This window comes from Xyrauchen texanus, chromosome 13, assembly GCF_025860055.1.
Source record: "Xyrauchen texanus isolate HMW12.3.18 chromosome 13, RBS_HiC_50CHRs, whole genome shotgun sequence".
NCBI classification, from domain to species: Eukaryota; Metazoa; Chordata; class Actinopteri; order Cypriniformes; family Catostomidae; genus Xyrauchen; species Xyrauchen texanus.
The window spans coordinates 44,230,446-44,247,508 of NC_068288.1; the positions used below are offsets into that span (position 1 = coordinate 44,230,446).

The following is a 17,063-nucleotide window of genomic DNA, read 5'->3' on the forward strand; positions in this document are numbered from 1 at the left end:
TTGTGAAAAATGTGCATTGTGTTCTTCATTTTATGATGTAATTGGGAAGAGCCCCATAGAATAGGACAGCCACACGTGACGAATGAATACAAAAGACTTCATTCTTCACAGCCCTCTTTTTCCTCTTCAGTAAAATTCAATGACTTATTTGGCATCAGAATCACCCCACATGCCCTTAAGGACAGAACAAATGTGTGTGGCCCTCCTACAGTGCAGATCAATGAAGTCATTGTATCAAACTGGTCAGTTGTATCTAGCTGGTTATGGGTGAATCAAAAGAAACAGTTCACCTAATAATGGCATTTCTGTCATTGTACTCAAGTTCTAGATGTTCCACCCAAAATACTCTCTTTATTCTGTGGAACTCAAACAGAGATGTCAGGCACAATGTTAGCCCTAGTCACCATTCAAACTTATTTTATGGATAAAATGCAAGAAAATGGAATGGTGATTGATACTAACATTCTGCCTAACAACTCTTTTTGTGTTCCATGGAAGACTAGGTTATCACATACCAGAAACTGAATTTGTAGCATGCTGTTACCTTATTTACAGCATCAGTGTGCTTTGTGCATTGCAGTATGACAAGACACGGCCATTTTAATATGTATTGTGATGTAGGTAACAGCGTTGCTATAGTGACAGCTTCTCCAGCAAAGCATTGCAGAGTATTCCAGAGAGAGAAGTGTATAGAATATCATGAACAGTGATGCTAGGGATCATCTAAAAACAACATATCAGTGTACATTATGAAGTGTAGCTTGATGATATGAGATAAGCTTGCTGTAATGGAAAACATCTGGAGAGATTTTGATGACTTTTTATGGATTGATTTTATGTTTTATTATTGATATTTATTTATGTCATTCATCCATTCATTCATTCAAGCAGCATTTTCATCAGATTTAGTTTGAAATGCACAACTTGCAATTTAAAGGGCAATCCTTTTTCTTTGCAGTAAACATATCTAATTATCTTTAAAATAAGATAAATTTAAAGCAAAACCTCCTTAACCTATATATATATATTTATATAGTAAATTGTTTTACTAAATGTGTCTTTTTACTGAATGTATACATATTTAATTTTGTTGGATTGCCAGGTTGTTTCATTTGTTCACTATATGTTACAACTATATTTATTATTATTATTATTATTATCACTCACTCTCTCACTCTCTCTCTCTCTCTCTCTCTCGATTGACAGACAGATAGATAGATAGATAGATAGATAGATAGATAGATAGATAGATAGATAGATAGATAGATAGATAGATAGATAGATAGATAGATAGATAGATGGGGGAGGGGTGGAACAATAGAGATGGAGAAAAAGATGGAAAAAAAAAGATGGACTGGATTCAGTTTAGATTCAGGCTTTGCAATTTGCCATCTCCCCCTAACATCTCACACATTCTGCTGAGGCTGAGAGACGCACAGGAAAATGCAGCCGAGAGAGAGAGAGAAAGAGAGAGAGGGAGGGAGAGAGAGAGAGAAGGGGGGAAGGGCCGTTGCATTCAACACTGTCATTCGGGTGCTGCATGGCTCAGCGGCAATTCAGTTTGGTGAAGGGAGGAGAGAAACGAGAGTGTGAGTGAAAAGAGGAGAGAGAAAGGAGAATCAAGGCGGCAGCTGCTGCAGCCTGACTGGAAGGTTCAGTGAGGAAAGGAAAAAAAGGAATTGACAAGAAAGAAAGAGCTGAAGAATCGTCTTGCTCTATGTTCTTGTTCCTGAGTTATCTGGCCCTAAATGTGTTTCGATAGAGGAAAACGCTTGGGGGTTGAATAAAAGGCAGGAAGACGCAGGGGACGTCAAAGTCTGAGCTTGCAGGAAGTCAAAGGTGTGGGCATGGCTGCCAAGAGAGGCAAGTCTGGCATGCCACAGAGTGTGGCAAGGAGCGAGCTGAAGGTGTACCGTGTTGGCAGCACAGAGGGTCGCATCCCGGTGCCGTCCAACCTCCGCAAGCAAAGATCCCTGACCAACTTGGCAGTGCTGACGGATGCTGAGAAGAAGATGCAACTCTATGAGCCCAAATGGTGTGACGATATGAGCAAGGCTGCCTCGGGCCACCTGAAGATGGGCAATCCCAAACCAGCGGGCGGAGGAGGGGCAGGTGGTACCCGACTCTCTCGCAACCTCTCCAAATCGGACCATTCCCTATTCCAGGGCAAACCCAAGTTATTCACCCCTCTGGCAGCACCTGGGACCTTGGGCAAGGGCCTAAGTCGGATCCCTCGGGGCCCTTACGCGGAAGTAAAACCCCTTAGCAAGACATCCGATGATTGCAAGTCTGACGATGATATCCTTTCCAGCAAAGCCAAAGCGAATGCAAAGAAGGGATCTGTTGGGTTTTACGGGGACCCTGAAGGCAAAAGTCAAGGTGAGGAAGGAGGTGATAAACCCTTCCTCAAGGTAGACCCAGAGTTGGTGGTCACGGTACTTGGAGACTTGGAGCAATTACTCTTTAGTCAAATGCTTGGTGAGTATGACTTTGCCTCTTTGCACCAACCTAGTCTTATAGAATCACGTTACTATACCTATAGAATCACATTTGTATTTTGTAACCAACTTAATTTACAAATTTGTTCCAGTGTGATCAAAATGTGAGGTAGCTCAACTGATAGAGTGTTGCACTTGTGATGCAAAGGACAGGGGTACGAGTCCTGAAGAGCATGCGAGTTGACATATCCACCACAAAATGACGTGGTTTCTTCAGCAATTGTGTTTATCATCTCACATTTGTTTTTCATGACACTATCGGTTACCTAAAGGTTTAGGGTAAAGAGGTCAGTTTTGTTGATTTCAATCTCGATAGAGTATTAGCCTTAAAAAGCGCAACTGTTTGGGAGAACAATGTAACGATTTATTTAACGTCACATAGTGGAAATTTCACCTTGGAACTACAGCGATATGTTTAAGGAGCCACGTAATATAATTCTAAGAAAGTTATTCTGCAGTCACAAATTTTTCATGAGATTTTTAGCACAGTCTGCAACTTAAGGAGCGTAAACATGACTCGTGTCATTACTGCCAAATACATTGAGCTATACGGAGTGAAGCATCAGCGTCAGCGTTGCCCCCCAGCAGTGCCGTGTTACGTTCTATGAAATGCGTTTCATCTGGAGGTGAAACCGGGGCTCTCAGTCCACACTGCCTTTTGCAAGCATTTTCCATAAGTTGCTCGTCCACACTGAAATTTATAAAAACTCTTAAATCCTATGACTGCACATGCTGTAATACGGGCTGTTTGAGTATTTCTGTAACTGCTGATCTCCTGGGATTTTCACACACGACAGTCTATAGAATTTACTCAGAATGGTGCCAAAACCAAAAAACCTCCAGTGAGGGTCAGTACTGTGATGAGAGAGGTCAACAGAGAATGGCCAGACTGGTTTGAACTGACAAAGTCTACGGTAACTCAGATAACCACTCTGTACAATTGTGGGAAGAATATCATGTCAGAATGCTATTTTAAGATGCGGGTTGGTGCTGTTTTGGTGGCACGAGGGGGGACCTACACAATATTAGGCGGGTGGTTTTAATTTTGTGGCTGATCAGTGTATTAATAATTAAGTTGTACGGGATTATTTTAATTAGAATGAACCCTGAAATAGACATGGGACTACTAATTTGAAATGTCTGTGCTTCCATTTGTGGACACACCGACGGATGATTCGCTGAGAATGTGATTCTGATTCAAACTGCTAACATGAGTTCAGTCCTGAGATCTTTTCAGGGGATTCATAAAAAAAAAAACCTGGTTCAAAAGAGTAATTTGGTCACGTCTCTCTCACGCTGGGTTTGTTCTTGCATGCGGTGCAGCAAGCTCATCAAAACAGAGCAGGTGAAAAGCGGCTCGAGACACAATGACGGTGCGCACTCTGAGGATGTACTCAATAACTTGCAAGATGATATCTGACAAAACTGCATATGAACGCACACAACCCGACTGTCGACAATGGCGGCTAGATTATAAATGATTGCACAATCAGTTACATTTGGTTGCATTTGTGACTATTTTAGCTGCAGTCTGGAGCCCTGGCTTTGAATCATACTTTGCCATATTAATACAAATAATTGGATGATGCTTTTATTTTATTGGATTATCTACAAAAAGATTGCATGATATTCTATAAGGAATAATGCTTGTTATAGTTTGTAAGCAGTCATGAGGCAAACTCAATTGCAATAATCAGGAGGTATGTCTGTTGCATTTGCTACAAAAATCCCATATTGTTTATTTGTTTTTTTATCATCCTCTAAAGACTGCATGTCTTATATTGTGCATCATTTCTCAAATGCATGACCTCTATTTTAAATTGTATCCAGACTTAATAACCAATTCCTTGACCTGGATTATTGGAATGTTTGCCTGGAATCAAATTTTCGATGTTTCCTTCCCACTTAACCTACTTGTATTGCGTAAGTCAGTACGGTTAAGACAATATAAATCCTCAATGAGTTAATAGACTTATGACGGTAAACTAATGACCTGGATTATTAAAATGTATTGGTCAATTTTGAAATGTAATTTGTAAATGGTTCTTTGTAGGACATCAAAAGGAATTTAAATCTTTTTTAAAGGATTTGCAAACACCTATAGGCATTATTCCATGGTAATACAAGTTCGAATCGGTTTCAGTTATGATCCAATAGGTGCATACTTCTTTATACGTTTAAATTTAGTGCAGTTACCACAGACACTTACATAGCAGCATTTTGAGGATCTCTCTGTCAACCAATCACCACTGAAGTGCAAAATTGAGCATAATGCCATTAGGACAATGTAACTGAATCTAGGACTCACTAAATTTAGACACTTTAGAACATAATGAGCTACAGAGCAACTTTTACATTCAGGAAAACATGCATCACAAGATCTCTCTACGAGTGCTCCATTGATTCTCAGTAATAAAATATAATCTTTCTTCTAACTATAATCACCCGCAGAGTTTATGCTCATTTATGCGTTCTGCATAATAAACCTCTGCACAGTAGTCCACCCTATGAGCTTTTCTGCAGGACTATATGTGGCACACTGCATCTGCACAAATGCATGCTATTTGTGGTCACAAGACTGAATTTGAACTTAGAATGAATCATTGGTTTCCTCCGTACATTCACAGCTGCTATTGTACTGTACAGCTGTACCAGGGTCTAAATCTATGGGAAAACCAGGCTTAAAATATCTGTGGGAGACAATAGATTGAATTGAGGAAGAGTTGTGAAATATAAACGCATGGCCATATTAGGTTTCTTTGTGCATCCTGGAAATGAGACATAGGATGTGTTAAAATGGCAAGCAAAAGCAAGTGACTATAGAGATATGAGAGATTCGAGCAGAGGAGCAGGGAGCCATTCACTCCATTAATTAGCTCAAAGTGATCATGTTGACATCTATAACTGGACTCGACATTGACAGATATGGGTTTTTCCAGTGGGCAATACTAATACCACTATCTAGAGAGCAGTGTATATAATTAATATTAAATATAATACAATTTATTGATAGCAAACAATATGTTGGTTAGGGTTATAATGGACAATAAAGATAATTAATTTATTGTAAACAGAGTAATCATTCTGGAAAAATTATTTATAGGCTACATAAAGCAAGTATGAATTCCAGGGAGGTTTTATTTTTACAGAGTGTCTATTTGCACCCCGGTGTAAATAGCATCTGCCACACAGTGCAGCTATTCGCACCCCAATAGTCTGGTGGAATCAACAAACTATCCATTAGATATCGCTGCAGTGGCGCGGGGTGTAAAGACGGTGTGTGAATGTGTACTGTTGTCCTAGCGACCGCGATTCGAATCCGCGTTTTGTCCCACTCTTTTCCCCTTCCGATTTCCTCTTTGCACTCTTAATATTTCCTTTAAAACTACTTAATATATTAGATAAAAAAATACATAAATGTTGATTTCATTGCAGTGATTTGGTCACGGTGAACGTCGGAGAGTGCAGAGAAGGGGTTTGATCAGGAGGCGGAGTCTGTCGTTCACACTCGTTCCCGTGTGAAACCATGGTTACTGTAGTAAAACCAAGGTTATTTTTTCTAATGTAAGGTTAAGGTTAGGTTTAGGGGTAGAGGTTAATGTAGTTTGCCTGTGGGACCCTAAATATACACAATTAACACACTGCAGTGATGCCCATACTGTATGTTAATATTTAAATATGGGTGCAAATTGCCAAACTTTTATTTTATTATACTTGTAAGAATACTAGTAAGTTATTAAATGTTTATTTTGATGTTTAAGTTTCTACTCATCTTTAACTGAAAATTTACGCCTCATTGTCTTGATGCATTATTACCTAGTTTGTTAGAAGATTTTGGAATAAAAATCTTAATGATAGCAAATGAGATGTAAATGAACACCTAAGAGTTCTCACCTCTACCAGGCGTTCTGCTCACATTACTCCTCTGCTTCATGACCTTCACTGGCTACCTGTGGCATCATGTATCCACTATAAGGTAGTGCTGCTAACATTCAAAGCATTAAATTGTCTTGCTCCCCAATATCTGTCTGACCTACTCTACCCTTACCGTCCTGCCCGGTCCCTTAGATCAGCTGAACTTGGTTTACTGTCCATCCCTCGTTTCAGGTTGTCTACTGTAGGTGGAAGGTCTTTCAGTATTAATGCTCCTCAATTATGGAATTCGCTACCTCTTACACTACGTAATACCTCATCTTTGGCTACTTTCAAGACCCAGTTAAAAACATATCTATTTAACATGCATTTTTGATAAGGTGACTCTGTGTCGTATGTGATTGTAATGTATGTGAGCGTGTCTAAATGTATTTGAAATGTACAATGTAAAGCGACCTTGAGCTATGGAAAGGCGCTATATAAATAAAACTTCTTCTTCTTCTTCTTCTAATGTACACAACTTTTGCTCGTAATTAACACCAAAAATATTTAAAAACATTAAATGTGTATTATCTATTAGCAAGGTCATTGTCAAATGTATTGTTGGTATATTTTGGAACTTACACAAGAGAAATTTACCACTACTTTTAATCGGCCAGTTACTGTAGGTGCAGTTACTGGCCAAATATTGACAGATTAATCAGCCTGACCAGTATAAACAGGTATCAGTCTATTAATATCTGCACATATGCTTGCATCTGATGCAGTCGCCCACTTTGTGACTCAAATATCCTGTCGAAGAATCTGTGGTCCAGCCTGCCCTTGCAGATGAAAGCATATGGAAATAGAGCATAAATTAAAACTTAATCTCTCATGCTGTCAAACGCAGAGCAGCACTGCAGCAGAGTCGGGCTCCATTTGACCTCAACTTTATATCAATACTTACCTGAGTGTAATGTAATGCTGTTTTATAAAAGTGCATAAAATATTGTCATCTTGTCACCTAATTTACTAATACCACCATGCAAGTCTCTCTAGTGATGCTATTAGCAAGAACACGTGTTATTTCCGTCATGGGAATGGACTTGATTGACCCGAGATATGTGTTGTCCGGTAAGCTCTCTCTCTACTGTATGTCTGTAAAGCAGTCCAGTCGTTAATAATGTCAGGGCAGGCGCTGTGCCTAACTGCAGCATGAGATCGATTGGCCATGCTGTTGACATGCTGACTGCCGCCTGTGCGAAAGGTCTGATCCTCATTGCTGCTTACTGCAACAGGAATAGACCGTCTGACTGACATGTAAAGCATCCAACCTCAGTATGTTTTGTGTTTGCGTGTCATTTAGGGGCATGTTTATCTGAAAGTTTATCGGATTGAAAAGCAATCATTTAAATGATCGTGCAACAGTCTGTATGGATGGTTCTACACAAAATACTGAACACAAATCTGAAAATGTGGATAGACTTTGTGATCATAATTTCTGCCGGTCCAAAACTAATAAGTACTGATTATTTCACAGACAAAACTCAAGAAATAAAGCGGAATATTGAGTTTTTACTGCAGATACACAATGTTTTGCTGTTATCTGTGATCTGGCCAATTTTGAGTAATCCAGTAACTATTTCATCCTCAAAAGTGGTGGAGTGGTGGTGGCATAATGGGCTAAAGCACATAACTGGTAATCAGAAGGTTGCTGGTTCGATCCCCACAGCCACCACCATTGTGTCCTTGAGCAAGACACTTAACTCCAGGTTGCTCCGGGGGGATTGTCCATGTAATATGCAAAAGCGTTCGCATTATCAAACCTTGTGAGCACAATCTTGAGTCAATGGCATGACGCTCATCACGCATCATTGATACACAGTATCAGCCTATTTTTAAGGTTGACACATTCCAAATTCATAACAAAATTCCATCAAATTGAATTGCATAATCTTTATCAAAATTAAATTAAGGTTTATTAATTACATTTAGTTAAAGATACACATGTTTTCATGTTTTAATGCATGTTACTTGATGCTTACACCATATGGCCTTTTTTAATAATAATATATATTTTTTTAAATGCCGTAAATATTTTTCAGCAATGTATGAAACCACCATGGACAGAAAGATTACATTTGTACAAACTGAAAATGTGTGTTTAAACTAGAATACAAAAAAAAGAACCTAAGAGAACTCGGCTAGTCGAAGAGCATTGATGATTGGTTAAAACTAATCATGGGCATAAATTTGTCTATGTTTTCATTACATTTTGAGGAAAAGGTAGTTGTGTAGGTGTTTGTTTCCCTCGTTAAGAACGATGTGCATTTACTTTTAAATTGTAACATAATTGGATATAAGTTTAGCATGTTCTATAAGATGACCATTGGGCAACCTAAGAAGAAGGTAACTTGTCCCAGCTGTCATCTGATTTGTTTTTTACATTTGATGGCATTCTTTATCAAGTATTTTGACATCATAAAACACTTAACAAAATATAATTACGTATTTTCGCAATTAAGGTAAATAATGACAAATCATTATCCCAGTAAAATGTATTAATCTAAAATAAAAATAAAACTCTCTGAATGACACCAGACAGGCATAATAATAAATCCATATTTAGACACCCATGTATTTTTTAAAACTGTGGTGGCGACATCAACTGATTTTAGGGTTGCCCCACCTCTGAAATCCCAATTTAACCCGTTTATATACCATAGTATTTAACTGGTACTTAAAGTTATTACAATGATTTTGTTTTCCATGGTATGTTTTATGGCATTGCAATGGAATGTTTTAGTTTCAGGAGTAGAGGTCGACCGATATTGGTTTTTTCAGGCCAATGCCGATGCCGATCTTTTGAAATCCGGGTCGGCCGATGGCCGATTAATGCTGCCGATTTATTTGGGCCGATATTTGGCCGATATGTGCTTGTTTTAACCTCTTATTTGAACCTTTTATTTGAAAGATAAAATGTAACACAAATAATTACTTAAGATAGACAAAATTTCTCAACAAATACATTTATTGAACACTTGACCAATCTGCACTTGTACACTTAAAATTAAAAATGTATAATGTAAAAACATATTGTATAAATAATGTATAACAAATATATTAAATAAACAAAGCAGGTGTTACGAACTGCTCCGAGACACGAAGGTTGAGATCCAAATGCAGCTTTAATTAAGGGGCAATCCAGACACGTAATCCAATGTTCAGAGCATCCAAGAGAAGCACAGGCATAACTAGGGATGGGTATCGTTAAGGTTTTAATGGTATAACTATCTTACCGATACTGCTTATCGATCCGGTACTTTAACGGTATTCCTAACGGTTCTTTTTGTTATATATATATATTTTTTTTTAATTTCAGGAAGGTCTACTAACATTACTGTTCACGTGTGGTCTAAAAAGAAATCTAATAAAGTAATCAATTGTAAAATAACTCTGCATAGTTTATCATAGATAGATTAATGCTTATTAATGCAGAAGTTATTCATTCAAGAGCTGTAAGTGATTTTCTCTTTGCCTTTTGTTGTTTGATTCGCAGTAATGGCTCAATCGTCACATGTTTAATAGACCGCTTCCCCTTTAAGACCGAGCTCAGATCTAATAGGCTCCTGATGCAGCATATTTTCTCCCAACTATTTCCATAACTACGTCCATTTAAGACATAAACTGTGTTTAAGTGAATCTCCAAGCCGGTCGTTTTGACATATTTTTGTGTATATTTGATCGTTTAGACGCATGAAACCCAAAGTAGCCTATAGTTTGCTTGTCTCTTTGCGGTGTGTTTCGGAGCGCGCGCCGCCTTGGGAACGACATCTCTTGCGATCTTTTTATTATTAAACGCGTCCCGCAATTTAGCAACAGTAGCATTTTACAACAATCACCGATCGTGCTGATTCTGACGTTAAGTTTGAGTTTTAGGGAGAAATGTCAGTGCACCGCTGTGAAGGGAAGGAAGTTGTGCTGGACAGAATGCGGCTTATGTATAAATATTATTTTATAATCTTTGGAAGGCGAAATCTAAAATAAAATCAGACTAATAATCACAGATCTAAACCAGGCTATGTCTGAATGTTTAGTTCTGTCACTCATTAAGCAGGGCTCGTTTTGTGCTCGCTGTGTGCACGCTGTGAGCTGCAGTTCTCTCTCTCTCTCTCTCTCTCACTGCGAATAGCTAAATTGCATCACAGACAAATGGTTTCATATTATTATACATAGAAATGGCTGGCGAGATAAAATAACTTTCTCTTTATAGCAATAAAGAATGTATTTTCTTAATTTCTCCAGTACCGACAGCAGAACCGATAACGTCCGAGCTTACCAAAGCCAGTCTTTCACTAGCCTATACTGCGTTGGTATATTTTTATTACTTATTTATCTGCATTGAGTGACAACCCTCTCAAATATAAGACACACAAACAGAACAAATAAAAGTCTCAGATTCACTGTCTGTAATTGCAAAATTCTTGCTTCCTTATTGTGACATGATAACAACCCTTCTGCTGTGATAATGCAACTTCAACTACGCTATCAATATCCAAAGTAGCCGAATGTCATGTCAACTATCGCGTTTGTCACGTTTTTTCTTGAAGTTGGCAGTAACATATCAAAAGTTTTTAATTAAATCTAAAGAAGTTATACAAATTTAACCCTTACTGTTTTCTCCAAGGAACTTAGCTCCTTCCTTAGGCACTGGATGAGGTCTGTTCACTCTAGGGGAAAATGACTCTAGGGGCAGCGTGCGTCGAACACGTGTTCCACAACAACACTAGGCTGCCCACAGATGCGCCTGCCTAATAACCGGCTTGATATGCGTGGATATTGGCCGATGCCGATTATGTAAAAAATGCAAAAAAAATCGACCGATTAACCGGTCGACCTCTAAACAGGAGTGTTATTGAGAGTTTTTGTTTGTTTGTTTTTTTGCAGATCCAGAATCTCAAAGAAAACGGACAGTTCAAAATGTTCTGGATCTCAGACAGAATCTGGAGGAAACCATGTCCAGCCTGCGAGGAACCCAGCTCAGGCAGAGGTGAGTCAGAAACATACCCCATATGTATATGGTATTAAAAATAACAGCCAAACTAATTCATGACATGAGTGTTTTCCGATGCATATGGTTGCCTTTAAATGAGTTGTACAACTGGGACGAAGCGCCAACTGATGTAGATCTTTACACACATTAGTTTCACAAAGACAATTAATGTAAACAAAGTTTTAAATTATACAAAAGGGATTACTTCCGCAATAACCAGACACTCCCACATTTTTGGGGGGAAGTTACCATGTTGGTCATTCAAACACACAAATACACAATTAAACACTTAACATCAATGACTAAGAAGGCAACTTGATTTATATTAGATGTCTTTAACAACTAAATACTAACATTAAAATACATCAAATGTTATGCATTTATTGTGTCACTACTCACAACTGAGGTTAAGGTACGCTTTGGTTTAGAAGTATGAATAGGGGTAAGGGTTAAGGTTTAGGGTTAGGTTTAGGTTACCAGTGTAATTACAGATGTAATTAAATGCATGTACTTTAAATGTAAGTACAACACAACAACACATATTTAAATAATAAGTATATTGTATCAAATGTTTTATAAACACCTTGTATAAAGTGGGTCATTGCATTCAATGTTCTAGGTGGTTGCATTGCCAGTTGTTGTAAGTATTCCTGTTTGGTTGCTAGGGTGTTTAGAGTGGTTGCTTGGGGATTGCTAGTTGACTTTATTTTTTGTGTGAATTAATCCTTTAACATCAGTAAGAATAATTAAAATAAGCATATACTGTACAGTTTTAGCAATGTACAGTGGATACGTTTGCTCAAACATTGTAATGCATTTTTATATCAGACTGCCTACAACTAATGTACCCTGCATTTTAAAAGCAGCTCCTCTTCTTTACGACCACTGAGCTTCCAAAGTCATGATGGCGGAGACTTAAAAATGATTCATACAAGAGCAACCAGACACCACCCGCAGGTTTTCCGCCATGCTAATGTATTTGTGTGTCATGCCTAAGCCGTATCAGCAGCCCTGTAATGTGATTCTTCTGTTATTTTTGATGTTCTGCAAGAATGGGTTACAATGACTGAAAAAAGAAGACTGTAGTATGATTGTCAAAACATGACAATGCAATTAATACATCTGCCGAACTAGAGTATATTCTTAGTTTTTGTTATTAGCACAATGTATGCTTGGATAGGAAAATGCTATGAACAACCAATACGTAACAATCAAGGGTGCGTTCACATTGAACGTGTACTTGGGATAAGAAAAGCTATATGCAGAACTACAAATGCAAAGTGAGTCAGAAACAGAGACATGTTTTTTAGTTCTTTTAACTTGACATGGTGTCAAAAAAAATGGGGCAGTCTTGCACGAGAATGCACAACAGTCAAAGATGTCTGTTGACCGCATATTTACCAATTAAAAAACAGAGCAGATTAATACAAAAACGCGTTCGACGTTTAAGACCAAAAGTGTTCTAGCACTGAAAAAGCTATACGCAATGAATGGAATAGAATGTCTCGAGCCATGTTTTTTAAAAGACATGATTTCATGGTCTTTTAACTTGACACAGCGTCTACAAAATGTGGTCTTACACGAGACTGTACAATGGTCACAGATGTCCATCTAGTGCATGTTTACATAAAACAATTACAAAACAGTGCAGATGGATGCATTAACCTGTTTGGTGTTTTTGACCCTTACCAATTAGATAAAATTACTCAGAACCCCTTAGCAAACACATAGCTGTTCAGACCGAATGCGTATTTGCACTATAAAAGCTATATGCTGCGCAACGAATGGATGTCAGATGCAGATGTCTCGAGAAGCATTTTTAAAACGTTCAAGTTGACACAGGGATTAAGAAGTGGCACAGCTGTCAAAGATGTCTGTCTAGGGCATGTTTGCATAGAAAAACAATTAAAAAACAGTGCAGATGGATGCAAAAATAAGTTTGTGTGAACGGTCCTGAACAATTAGTTAAAAAACACTCAGAACAACTTAGCAGCTGCAGAGCAACAGTCATTCAACCACTCACAACAACCTAGCATCGTGACAATGACTTTTGGATGGTAAAGCACAATCATAATTTCTTCAGAAAATTTTTATATTTAGTCTGGTTTTGCCCATTTAGTCCTTCTCTGATTTTTGTGGTGAGAAAACTGTACTATATGCAGATAGTAGGACAGGGGTGTCCAAAGTCCAACCCGCGGGCCACATCAGAGCAGTCGGAGGACTCCCCTGGAGTAGTGACTGTTTTGGCTTCAAGTAGGACGTGATGTGGCACTGAAAGAGAATATAAAAGCAGGTTTGGGAGAGACTTCGATGTCAGTCAAAAGGTTCAATTCAGAGAAATAAGGCTACACGTATGTTATTTTTAGCTCTACTGTAAAATCACAAATTAGATATCTTCCAATTGCTGCTTCTACTATGCTGTTCACAGCTCTATACTCTTACTGTATGTCAACAATTGTAGGACTAACCAACTGACAACAGACAAAATTACCTGCTCACAAATTCATCAGAGGTTCCAATATTGGCTTTGACCAAGTGACATGGTATCACCCGAATAACACAAATTAATTGTCCTCTGGCAACTGAGTAACACTAACCGAGTAACCCACTGCCACTGCGTTTGTGTACACTTTATGCCTCGGGTAAATGCGGACCAAATAATTTGGATCATGTGTCAAACCACAAGCAGGGTTCTAGGGTTTGAAGGCATCTGATAAATTATCCTGAGTGAATTAGATAAAAATAGCTGCTTTATGCTTATGTGGTGAAAGAAACTGTTGCATTATTCATTAATGCTGGTGCATCTGGTTAGGCAATCTCAACCCTTAACAGAAGAGTTCTACGAGAGGCTGGACGGGCCACTCAAGCAAACAGAGGAATATATATAGTGCTTCAGAGACACAGTGGTTATGTTTTTTTTTTTAGAGAGAAATAGAGAGAAAGCGGAGACACTCTAGTAAACAATCTAGTTAAAGCCTCATATGTGTCTCTTCTAGACTTACAGAAGAGATCTCGAAAATGTCTCAAACAGATTCACTATGATACCAAAGTCTGCAATCAAAAGTCAGAGATTTCCATATGAGCTCAAACATTTCTGATCAGATTTTTCCAAGACCAAATTTTCTGGCTTGTCTAATTTTTGTCTAGTTTTTTTTAATGAAACAAATAAGGTAACTCCATTAAGTCTCCTGAGCCATCCTGGTCAACCTTTCTTTTGGGATGTTGTGTTTTTGATGCTGGTGTTAAATGTATCTTAACCAGCAAGACTTCCTTGGTCAAGCAGCTTCTATAAAAAAGACATGCTGGGCGACCAGGTTCTCCATTTAAGATTCGTTGCTGAACAACATGGCTATGCTGATCAAAGAAATTCTGTATGAAAGCATCAATAACCCTATCTCTCTCTTTGTCCACAGCTGCGTGGACAGCAGTGTATGCTACGACAGTGACGAAACCAATGCTCGCAGCGTCTCCAGCCTCTCCAACCGCTCCTCACCACTCTCCTGGCGCCACGGTCAGGCCAGTCCCCGCCTGCAAGCTGGCGATGCCCCTTCCTCTTCAGGCAGCAGCTATTTGGTGGGCACCAAGGCCACGTCCCAGTACACTTCTCACACGATGCCCGCTCGCTGTTCTAGCCGCCTCAGCCACACATCACGCAGCGAGTTTATTGAAGGGCTGGACGCCGTCGAGAGTGACATCAAGTCTGGATATCTGAGTGATTCTGATTTACTCAGCAAGAGTCTAAATGACGACGACGACGATGACAATCTGGCCAATGGGTGAGTGTCTGGATATGCTGAACAATGGAATGGCTGTGGCTTGTTTGTATTTGCTTGCTAAATATTTGTTGACCGGTCAAATCTGGACAGTGTCGCCAGGCTGGTCTGTTTGCTGATTTTAGAGGGGTCTGGGCACTTGAAAGCTGGTTGACCAGCTGAAGACCAGCTTGGCCTGGATAGGAAACCAGCTAGACCATCTTAAACTAGCTAAGATCAACAAACCATCTTAAGCTTGTGTGAGTAGTTCTTTTCACCGTGGCACTGGAACACTTAATGGAACAAATTCATTAAAGGAATAATTCACCCAAAAATGATCATTCTCTCATCACTTACTTACTCTTGAGCCATCTCAAACTTTTTCAGCAGAGCACAGATGAAGAATATTTAAGAAATGCAAGCCCATGGGGGCCTACATTTTTTTTTTTTAAAAAAGGGCATAAAGGCACCATAAAGGTCATCCATACAACTCAAGTGGTTTATACCATGTCTTCTGAAATTATACGGTTTTGGGTGGGAAACGGACCAAAACGTAAACTCGATTAAACTGCTCCGGATGCGATATATGCGAGGAAGTGTAATTGAGCTTCAATCACGATAGTGTCCAGGCGACTGCAGATGCCAAGATTTATATTGGGAAAAGTAGTTATAATTTGGTTCGTTCTCACCTAAAACAGATCGTATCACATCAGAAGACATGGGTTAAAAAACTCAATTCATATGGATTACCTATATGCTGCCTTTGATAAAAAACATATTATTCATCCTTGAAAATGTCTTTGTGTTCCGCAGAAGAAAGAAAATGTATACGAGTTTAAGGCGGCATAAGGGTGAGCAAATGATGAAAGAATTAGCATTTTGGGGTGAACCAAACCTTTAAGTCTAACAAAAAGTATTCAAAATGGTATAATGTCAAGAACGGGGACTAGGAGTCGCAGTATAATTGTAAATCTGCAGTGTAAGTGCACTAGATTAAAAAGGTTGCAGTGAGCAGTGCATCAAAGAGGGGGCATGATAATTAGTCACATTACTAGAGAGGCCTGCAGTGATGCTGTAAATGATAAAAAGGACCATCAGACCCTCTGGGTCTGGCATACACAGCAACCTGAGTATTAGGCAACTACCAGTGTATTCCATCAATAGCATCTTAACATTTTAAAGTCACAATTTGAGTCCTTTTGCAAAGTCGAGGCATCTGCCAGCTCTCAGATTATTCAGGTAACTTTTACAGTATGCCTGTTACGTTTCCTCCCCATCTAGGGGTCGGGAAGAAAACTAACAATTTATAAGGAACTTAAAGATAGAAAAAAAAAACAAAATAATAATAATAATAATAATAATAATAATAATAATAATAATAATTTGTGGAGGTCTTCACTCCTGTCCCAGCCAACAATAACCACAACAGGTTACGAAAACAGTTTACAAGTTTTGTCCTCTATTAACTACAAAACAAAAGGGAAGCATAAAGTCTTCAAGAGGGGACCAGGCCAAAATAACAAAACAAAAATGAGTCTAGCTGAAAAGGGAGGCACAAACTACTTACCCTTACAGACAAAGAAATAGAAATTAACAACAAAAATCTTGCCTCACTCCCTACCTAACAATAAACAAGAGAAAACCGGTTTAACAAAGAAAATGGCGCCAACCTCTCTACCGCTTCCATGGACACCAACGGGTGGAAAAGATTGCACACCCAACAAAGGAACAATGTTTAAATTAGGGTAAGTTTAACAAACAACTTGTAGTTTCCAATTAACAACAGCATTAAAACACAAAGACTATCAACACTGGGGCAGGAGGAAAGAGTCTCTCCTAGCAGACTTTCCACCTCAGCTTTATTCCCATGTTCTTCTGATCAGCACCAATCACAGCTGCCCAGCACTC

At 38.7% G+C, this 17,063-nt stretch overlaps 1 protein-coding gene across 1 annotated transcript in view; it reads left to right on the forward strand.

Annotated features, from left to right (window-relative positions):
• The first annotated feature begins 1,847 nt into the window (after window positions 1–1,847).
• Window positions 1,848–17,063, forward strand: part of LOC127654420 (neuron navigator 1-like) — a 79,277-nt gene continuing 64,061 nt past the window's right edge. Inside the window, exons 1-3 of the mRNA XM_052141605.1 lie at window positions 1,848–2,478; window positions 11,298–11,400; window positions 14,817–15,179. Coding sequence (XP_051997565.1) covers window positions 1,848–2,478; window positions 11,298–11,400; window positions 14,817–15,179 — 1,097 coding nt within the window. The remainder of the gene's footprint in view (window positions 2,479–11,297; window positions 11,401–14,816; window positions 15,180–17,063) is intronic.